The sequence below is a fragment of the Larus michahellis genome, chromosome 4 (genome assembly GCF_964199755.1).
Source record: "Larus michahellis chromosome 4, bLarMic1.1, whole genome shotgun sequence".
Taxonomy (NCBI): domain Eukaryota; kingdom Metazoa; phylum Chordata; class Aves; order Charadriiformes; family Laridae; genus Larus; species Larus michahellis.
The window spans coordinates 29,456,069-29,466,028 of NC_133899.1; the positions used below are offsets into that span (position 1 = coordinate 29,456,069).

The 9,960-nt window shown below is 45.9% G+C and overlaps 1 protein-coding gene across 1 annotated transcript in view; it reads left to right on the forward strand.

Annotated features, from left to right (window-relative positions):
- The window catches only part of PRKCH (protein kinase C eta), a 118,158-nt gene extending 108,642 nt beyond the window's left edge, over window positions 1–9,516 (forward strand). The window contains exons 13-14 of the mRNA XM_074583707.1: window positions 6,927–7,070; window positions 8,499–9,516. Coding sequence (XP_074439808.1) covers window positions 6,927–7,070; window positions 8,499–8,645 — 291 coding nt within the window. The 3' untranslated portion in view covers window positions 8,646–9,516. The remainder of the gene's footprint in view (window positions 1–6,926; window positions 7,071–8,498) is intronic.
- Window positions 9,517–9,960: the final 444 nt, after the last annotated feature.

Sequence of the window (9,960 nt, forward strand, 5' to 3'; positions counted from 1 at the left end):
ACATGGCGCTGCACTCACTGGACGTTCTGTGCACTGAAGGATTTCATCTGCTCATAGCAGTCTGCAGCCAGGACCCCAGCACGGGGGTGGAAGCACCCTGTGCACGCATGGGTCGTATTCTGGCTCAGCACCACAATGAATTGCACTGGCAGGAATGAGGGCTTGTAGCTATTGATCCTGCTGCATGTAGGGTAGAAAGCCAAAATGCCACACGGCCTCTAATGGCTGCAATCAGAGCCAGTCCCCGGTGTTAGAGGCAGCATTTGAGAGAGCCACAATGACTCCTAGTCCTATTCTCAGCAGCACAATCCTCACTGAAGGTCAGCAAGACTCGGGTTCCCAAGTGCCTGGATCACACATACAGCTAAATCGCTGCAGTTTAAGTTACCAGGCACCAGCTGAGCTGCGATAAGTGTAAGGGCTTCCATGGCAGAGCTCTCCGACTACCCTACTCCCAGGGCTGTGGAGCTTCAGCTGAAATCAGGCTCCCTTGGTCCCTGTAACCTATTTGTGTGTCTGAGCCCTGGATTGCTCTTGTATGGGGAAGCGAGGCACACTTGTGAGCATCGCCCCAGCAAGACTGTGATGGAGAGCGACGGGAGCCTTACCCAAAACTAGCAAAGGACAAAACTGGCTCAAAAGAACAGCTTTTTATTTTAAAAAAAAAAAAAAAAAAAAAAAAAAAAAGAAAAATAATGGTGTCACTGCTATGCTAATGCCTTCTGGCTTCCAATCATTAAAAATGATACAGACATTAACAGACAGAGCCATAGAGCCACCTTTCTTCTTCTTTGTTTAGGAGGGGATGAAGGCTAATGAAACCCCAGACTGCAGGTTTGTTTGCCTTACATAATAGGCGGCCAAACTGTTTTCAGCAACTGCAGCATTCAGGCAAGAGATTCATGGAGGGAAGCCTTAATTAGAGTAATTGCTCTATTTATATAATGATTCCCTTTTGTCTGAGATCAAATAGATCTTTGAGAAATCTTATTTCCTTTGGAGTTAATTTCTGCCCTGTTAGTTTAGCTCATGAATCTTAATGAAGATGAGCATGTTGGGTATCTCCCGATCTCCCCGCTCTCCCTCATTACCAGAGGGGAGACTCTGGGGCATTAATCTCCTGTGCTGCTGCTTTTTGCTTTGGTAGCAACATGGGAAAAACAGCAACAGCCAGGAAATGTTAATATCATGAACAGGGAAATCTTTCTTTCCTTTAACGGTTTGGGGTTGACTATTGCATTGGCACAATCTTGAATAAGGGCCCATTGAGACACGTGGAAGCTGCGATGGAGAGGAGGTGGGACTGAAGGTCTGTCATTGTATCTGCGATGGGCTGCCCTTGAGCTCCTGGGAAAATAAAGCGATGAATTTCTCTGGGCTCCTATTCCCTGCCTGTAAGACGGGGGAGAGCCTCCATCTCTGCCATGCACTTGCATTTGAAAGATGAGTGCTCATGGGCATGGGCTTTCTCTTACAAGGTAAAATAAACGTGCCCTGCCCGGGGCAACGGAGTCTTGATGGGAGCTGGTCCATCTAAGACCTTCTTTAATACAAGAAATAATAATTTATCCCTCTTCCAGATGGATAACAATGTAAAGAGAATGGCTGAGCAGAAAGTTGTATTCCTCTTCCTGAAGTGCATTACTTCTGTGGAGGGCTCTGGGCTTGTTAATGTTTTCCTAGAACTTGGCACAATTTCACATAATCTAGTCACTGTAATATTGCTCATGAAATTAATTATCCTGATGCAGTAGCACATACATGAGTTAGTTACATAAAAGCCTATCAGGGATTCCAGTATTGAGAAAGGGAATTTGTAAATTCAAGTAAATTAACGCTTGGAAACATCTGTTTTGTGCAGACATCCCGTCACTGCCTTCCAGGCCAGTAGACTGATTTGCAAACTCAGCCTCTTGAGACAGAAGTTGCAATGCTGCATGTGAGCAGCAACCGAAGTCCAGTACAGCCGTGCCCAGCAGACTGGGAGACCTGGACCCCTTCCCAGCACGGTCCAAGCCACATAGCAGGTGAAGAGGAGGACCAGCATGGGTCCCCAGTGCTCCCTCACCTGCTGGTGGCCTGAGCTCCCAGGGCTGACGCAGATTTTTCCCACTGGTTGGCACTGCTAGGTCTGCATTTTTTCCTTGTAACTTCACAGGCCCTCCGTGGACTAATCTCTAGCTTTTCATTTCTTGTCATGGCTTGCTGCATTTTCTTTCAGTAAATGTTTTCAAATGATTTTGTGAAGTCATATTTTTGGCTCATTCCAGCTGCAGTTTTTGGCTGTGATGCTGCTGAGAGGGTTAGCTGAGGTCAGTGAGAGCCTTGCCTGAGTTGTTTGCTCGGCAAACTGGTGTAGCCTAAAGAGACCCAGTCTGTGGATGCTCCCAAGGGGCTCTGTACACCGGGAGTGGAATAATTCCCCATGGTTGGACGTGATCACAGAGCAATGGCTTGATGGCTTGGTTCAAGTTTAAGATTGATAGTCTTGTTATTGGTTTTGCTGGGAGGCATCTTGGATTAGGGTGATTGCATGTTTGGTTTTGCTCAGGAACATCTCTGTTTTGCCTTTTTGTTGTTACTGTTGAATTTTTTTCTCTGTGTTTCTGAGCTTGGTGTGCCAGAGGTTGAGATTTGTGATGGATTCTGGGTTAAAATGCAAAATTAGAGATACTCTATAAGCACTGGGAGACGACGTTTTGCTGTGAAAAACTTTCTGCTGAACATCTTCTCTCATCAGCTGCAAAAACACTGGAGGGTTGTACTTGGAAAGACCTTTAGGGCTATCTAACCTGTGAAGCAAGAATCCAGCTCTGGCCTTCCTGTGGATGCCAGGAATAGCCAGCACTGTAAGACATTTTCCAGCTGTTTCTGAATGCAGCTGAAGGGATCAGGTGAAAGATTATCTGCACTTCCAAAAAGCTTTCTCCTGTGCATCCTGCACATGTGCCGAGGGCAGCGTCTGTGTGCTCTGGGCACTCAGCTTTACACCTTCTGCTGCAGAAGTGCCTCTTTTATGGTTAGAGACATGGGTATAGGCTCCAGCTACTTATTTCAGAGATGAAGGCTGAGCTTTTAATTCAGTTCCTCAGAAATCCCCAGTTCTTTGTTTGCTTTGCTAGAAGTGCCATCAGATAGCAGAGGCGATACAAGATGGGTGCTCGGCAGAGAAATGTCAGTACTGCCTAAGGCAGAGAGTGAAAGAGAAGGATTCATGGGCTTTTGAGCCTCAAGGCAGGATAGAGGTCATTATAGTCTTTTGTTTTTCCTGACATACTGGACAACACAGACTAAAACTTCATCTACTTCTTTGTCAGTGCAATAATTTCTGGTTAATTTAAATAGCGTTTGAGAGGGTTAGTTATTCATTTTAGTGGAAACCAGCTTCAAAAGTTTCATCCTTTAATTTTGTATCTCTTACAGTAAGGCAGGTAACTCTGTTCCAGTGCAAGGCATTAGTACTGTCTCTGTTGGAGTCACAGTTTGCACACCTGCTTTTCAGCCCAATTGTCAAATAAAGACTGTAACTGCTTCCCAGAGAACACACCCCACCTTCACCAGGCTGTGATGCACCGGGTGTTTCCAAAATTCACCAGGAGATTTCATTGTAAGGGAAGAGCAGTAATGGCCAATCTCTCATTTTCTGTCACATCCGCTGGGTGCAGCGCGTGCGTACATCCACAGGCAGAGTAACCTGCAGGGATGCTGTGGCTGCCCAGAATAGAGGAACATATTTCATGTACTGCATGATGATGTTTAAAGCAAACAGTTTCAGTGCCTGTTCCCATGCACTGATACAACTGAGAGGTCTCAGCACAGCATACATTTATCAGGGTTGGAAGCTAACGATAAGAGACCTACCATCCTTTGAAATGATATCCCACCCTTTTGTTGGAGCAGATCAGTATGATATTGTCTGCTGTGGAAGGGAGGCCTCTTCACGCCGTGTTCATACTCTTTTTAGAGTGCATGACTTCGATTCATTTCCAAGGTCCTGCTAGCCTGCGTTAGGGGGTTGCAGTATCTGGGAAACAAGCTTAGAGAAACTTGTCCACAGTGGTTTAGGGTGCTAGTGGATCACTGCTGGCCCTTGGTACCCTTGTCCTTCAAGGTCCTGTTTTTACAGAGCAAGAGAGGCAGCAGCACTGAGCTCACGCCCGACAGCTGGGGAAGGTGCTGTTTGATCAGGTTTCCATAGGTCAGCTCACTCCTGTCAAAGGAAAGGATTAATTTGAGGCGTTTTGTGGCAGCCTGGCATCACTCTAAGCAGCCAGCCAGGAGGATGTGTTCCATCAGTGGGTGACTTTGAAGCCTTTGCTCTCCTCCTGCCTCCTTTGGACACCAAACATGGGGTAGATGGTCCCTAGAGTTACCCAACTGAGGTTTCTCAATCTGTGAGTCCGATGCACAAATCAGAGCTAGCTGGTCAAATCTGAACAGGCATTTTGTTTTGAATCTTATGTTTTGCTTTTTCTGAGCTCAAAACAGCGCACCTCAAGGGGTGGCCCTTGCCTAATCCTCATTGTCCTTACAAAGAGGGTGGTTTAAGTTGCCAGAAGTGCATTTACTTTGGCTTTCAGCTTGTTGCATTGGATGCCTTTGCTTGGTGCAATTTTGGCTTCATGTGGAATAAAGCAAGCAAATAGGAATGTAAACACACTTTTATATCCCAGGGCTCTGAACTGGTCTGGGAATGGGCAGTCCAGTTTAGGTTTTGGTCTTATATGGTTGAGCATGAATGGGAACCCAAGCAAAGCATGTTACCGGCCCTTTTCAGAGACTATTTGTTTTCTTTTTCCCTCTCCACATTTAACAGAAGCTTCCTGGTGTAATGGAGGAGGTGGTAGGTCAGGAGCCAGGAGACATGGATTTATTCCCAGCTGTCCTTCTTTCCTCTTTGTCTTGTCTTTTTGAACTGTTTTGGTCTATACCACTCTCAGCACCAGTGAGCTCTGATCTTGTTTGAGCTTTCTAGTGTTCCAGCAATGCAAATAAGAGCTAGTGAGGTGCAGATATCCATCTGTGGGGACAAAGAAGCTGGGCAGGAAATTATTAGAGAAAAACGGGGTTGCCAGGAGATTTCTGGCCTGTTTTGCAAACAAAGGAAGTTTAGTTTAAGACTTGCAAAGGCTTGTCTGAACCTAGTCTCTGAGAGCTTTTGACTTGACCCATTTCTGGTTTAGAAACCAAGCTGTTGTCTGGTGATCAGTATCCCACAGAAACTTTGGGGCAGAGTCTCTTGGGAATCAAATTGTGTTTGGGTTCTGCTGGTAGAAAGGGAGAAAAACAGGTTGAAAGGGTTGGGGAGACAGAAGTTGTGCTTGTCCCTGGGCCTGGCCCTGGAAATGCTGTGTAAATGAGAGCTGAAGAGTCCAGAGAAGCATGGGAAGACCCCAGCTTCAGAAAGTCACATTGGCTTTGCTCCTGTCCTGGTGACTGCTCTTAAAAATCTGGATGCACTCAGCAGCTCTTTCTACTGATGTTTTGGGGTGGGATGCTGTAGGGAATCCCATAGCAGCACAGGTCTTCAAAGGGCTCAGGAGGTCAGGCTGGAGCTGGGTATTTTGTGCCAATGTCAACAGAGTCTGGGGTCTTGCAAGGTCTCACAGCTGCAGATACCACATCTACTTTGCCTCTGAAGCCTCCTTAGGATGGGGTATTGAGGAGACTTCTAAAATAAATCTGTCAGTCATCTTTCTTCTCCCCACAGTCTCTCTAGGTAGGGAATGACTAGACCTTTCATCCACTTGTCCTAGGAAAATTTGTACTTTCTGAAAAGCTCCTACAGTCAGAATGAAGCTGGTCTCCTGCTGCACCTCCCCTTCTTTTCATTTCCCCATTGCTCTGATGCAGCAGACTTGGTCATTCCCAAAACAGTGACCGATTGTCTGGTTTGGCTGGTTCAGCTATTTGCTAAACATAATGCTCTTTCATCTTTGAGGAAATCGTCTGGACACCTCCACCAGAGTGGAGCTTGCTTTATGCTGCTGTTTCAATAGGCAAATAAAAGCAGCTATTTTCCCAGTTTAAATATAACCTGATTTCCCTAATGAATTAGAAATACTTGAGGAGAGGGGAAAGATTGGGTTTTACTGAATTTTCAAGAACTATAATCCTAAATTAACAGTCCAACTAGCTCTTTTCCTGCCTGGGAAAAGGTTTCCACTCCTCCTCCAATACCTCCCTTCCCCCCAAGAAATATCTGCGGTGCTCACACTTCATCATTCTTGTTGAGACCTAAAGGGCACTGTGTGCGTGATGTACAGCTTGTCTCATTGCTCCCTGGCAGATCAGGGCACTTTGGCTGAGGTTTGAGATTTCTTTTCACTGGTAGCAAAGTAAAAGTGTTAGAAAAATAAATCCTCTTTTAGAGTTTTACCATCAGGAGAGGAGGTGGTCACCTGTCTGCTTTCATCTGCTTGGGGCTTGGTGGGGTTCTAAAAGCCAGTGCCTTGCTCATTTTCCTCTGTTTCCTGAGATGACAGGAAGGAAAGCGTAGGCTCCTGGCTGCGCTTCAGCAGGCTGAGGTTTAGGAAAAAGACACGGCTCAGGACTGACTCCAGTCCAAAGCCTGGCTCGCTGGTGAGCAGCATTTGAGAGCGAGCTTGTATTTCTGAGAAATTAATACAGAAATAAATAACCACCAAAACCCCTGTGCAACTTCTGTAATGTTGCAAACTATGCAATTCAACTTTCTTTTCTTATTTGACCATAAGAAAAGGGACGAAGAAGAAATAACACCCCGACTTCTTCCTCTAGAGAATGAGTCAAGTTCCTTGCATGTGGTTCCAGTGAAATTGAGAAGTCTGTCCAGCAACTGGGTTCAACAGGAAAGCTGAGGACAAGCTTTTGTGCAATTGCTAATACGTCCCTCTCCTGTGGCCCTGCCAGACAGGAGGAAACAAACAGCCCTTTTTCTTTTGCAGTTCATGACGAAGAACCCCAACATGCGGCTGGGCAGCCCTGGGCAGGGCGGCGAGAGCGCAATTCTGCGGCACCCCTACTTCAAAGATCTGGACTGGGACCTGCTGAACCAGCGTCAGATGGAGCCACCATTCAGGCCCCGAATCGTACGTGAGAAGGAGGGGTGGGGGAAAGGGATCGCTTTTTTTTTTTTTTATATCTCCTGGGCTCTATGAGCAGGTTTATTCCCATCAGACAGGAAGGGAGGTGGAGGAAGGGCAATCTTGACATGAAAGCCCTGGCCCGAGAGTCAGGAGGCGAGGTCTTTGGTCTCGATTTGGCTGGTGGTTGGACACCTGATGTTGTACAGGTCGTTTTTCCCCTCCATAGTGGATTTTCAAAGCTGCTCAGCCAAAAGATGCAGGTTTGTAAAAGCAACTGTAGCAGATTAGTCACCTAACTACCCTTTGCCTTGCCCCAGATATAAAACAGGGTAAGTAATCTTCATTCTAACCATGCCACTGACCTCTTCACAACTGGGCTGTCGCTTTTTTGTTTCTGTCTTTACAGCAGCCAGCACAGTGTTCCCTGCTCGGACCACTGTCAGCTGAGTGGTTCAAATGGCAAATAGGCTGCAGAGGACACAGTGCTGCCCTTTTCCCAGTGGTCCTACACAGCCCTAAAGATGCTGTCTGTGGAGAGCCTTTCCTTCCCTTTGAAATAGTCGCTTGGAGGGCCTTTGTCTGATGTGGTCGCTCTGCAAACTCATAGTGGCAGTGGTCAACCCAGTCCTGCTCCATGGAGCTCACTGGGTGCAGGAACCAGGCACTTGGAATAGCTGTAGGAGCTCAAAATCAAGCTCTTGAGTTGTTTCTTGACCTGAATCAAAGGCTGAGGAAGCATTCTCAGTCCACCATGAGCTGGACAGGATCTGGGAACATTAGACTTCAGTGTCAATAAAACATCTTGTTCTGGATGCAGGAAAAACACACACCTTGTCAAAATGTGCCACAAACCCCGTTTGTGTGTGTGCGCATTATAAACTGTCCCACTTTGTGGTGCGCAGCAAGGAATCCAGCACCCGGAGGCAAGCCATTTGTCTTCCCACGGCCCAGTAATTCATTATTGTGTAAGTTTAATGGCTCGCACATAGAGGAGTGTATCCCGCCAAAAACCCAGCTGAGGCTCTCTGCAGATAAGGAGCGACTCTGTGGAGTCAGCTAATTGGAAACGCGGCTGATAACTGCTTCGAATGGCTGGGTCTGTGCTGACACTTGAGGAAAGGAACTGATTTATGTGCCCTGCCCTGCCATGTCCCGGCAGGCAACCCATCAGAGGGGGTGTCAGTTAAATCAGAGAGGGGTTTGCCTGTCAGAAGCCCGCAGAGGCTCTAAAAGGGTTTACGGTGTAAGAGGGTGTGGGGGGGTACTCAACTGCTCCCAGTCCACCACCAGAAAAAGCTTTCCGTAAGTTCAGCATGGGTTATGGAGGTGATAGTTCATTGCATTCAAGACTAGACTGAAAATGCAGAGTGAGTATCAAGCAGGCGATACGTACTTTTGACATCTCTTTCCTTTGTCTTTTCTGTTTGACAGAAATCCAAAGATGATGTGAGCAACTTTGATCCAGATTTTATAAAAGAGGAGCCCATTCTGACTCCCATTGAAGAAGGAATTCTTCCAATGATAAACCAAGATGAATTTAGAAACTTTTCATTCACAAGCCCAGAACTGCAGCAATAGCTATGGCTCTGAGGAAGGGCTCCTGAGAGGACTGGGGGGAAATGAAATGAAACCCAAGTTTACCAGAAATTTCATTCTCAAGGAGTAACAATGCACTGACTTTACATGATACAGCAGCACCACTGTCAATGTTACATTAATGTGAAATTGAAACCTTCCTGTGTTTGTGGGATTTATGCAGCTCTTGGATCAAATATTGACAGGGATGGAACAAACACGATATTGTAAATAGCTGATGCAGACAGAGAATTGAATGCTGAGCTAGTTGGCTCAGCCTGAATGTCACCACTTGCAGTGGATTCGAGGAGTCGGCGTGAGCATGAAACAAGCGTCTTGCAGCTCTGAGCCAAACAGACTTATTACAGTTCGATTGTTTGCAAGACTATTTTGAGGAGTCCCAGCACTGTCCAGCATTTTGGACCTGTGATCCATCAACCCATGGCCTCACTGAAACAGATGTTCCTTCTGACTTTACCTGTTTCTGCAGTATTTATTTCTTTCTGAAGGACAAATGGCTCTTTGCCACTGTTCGGGTTTCCATGTGAAATATTTCATTGTGCTGACTAGCAGAAGGAAAAAAACAAACGCCCTGTGCCCCACGCAGATTCTTCCAAATCAAAGGGAAGTAATGTGCTTGTAGTGTTTTACTGTTTGTGCGATATGAAAAGTTTTAGTGTTTGCATTCTGTGAAATGCCTTTTTACATCATGCATCTTCAATGCTCCTTTCTTTGCCTCCCAGCTGTTTTCAACTATAACGTAACTTGTAAAACCTTACTGTTTATTTAGGCCCATTCTATTTAATTATGCTATACAGAGCCCCTTTTGTGGGTTTAGTGCCTCATTAAAATTTTGATCCAAAGTGGTAGCGCTTAAATTATTTGTAGCGTTATTGCAGTGGGAGCCACAGAGCTGGCAAACGGCTTGAAAGCAGAGTACAACCAGGTAACATAAACCAACAGGTAACATAAAAGGACAACTTGCTCCCATGAGAATGATAAAACTTATCTAAGAAACAGGGTGACTTGGTTTGGTTTAGATTTAAGGTCGTCTTATTCACAGGGCACTTGTTATCAGTTACAGCCTCAAGCCTCTGCCACAGGCAGACTGAGACAATTTTTCAATGTGTTTTGTAGAAACCAGACACTTGAGGAGATGGTTCTGTGCTCTCCCTGCTCTTCTGAAAGTTGGATGATTTTTCTGTAGCTCCATGGAACACCTTTGCACTCCTTGCTTAGCTTCAAACTCTATGTCAGGATTATAGCCTCTTCCTTGGGCAGCTATGAATTGCTGGAGAAGAAGGATTTCTGACCTCTT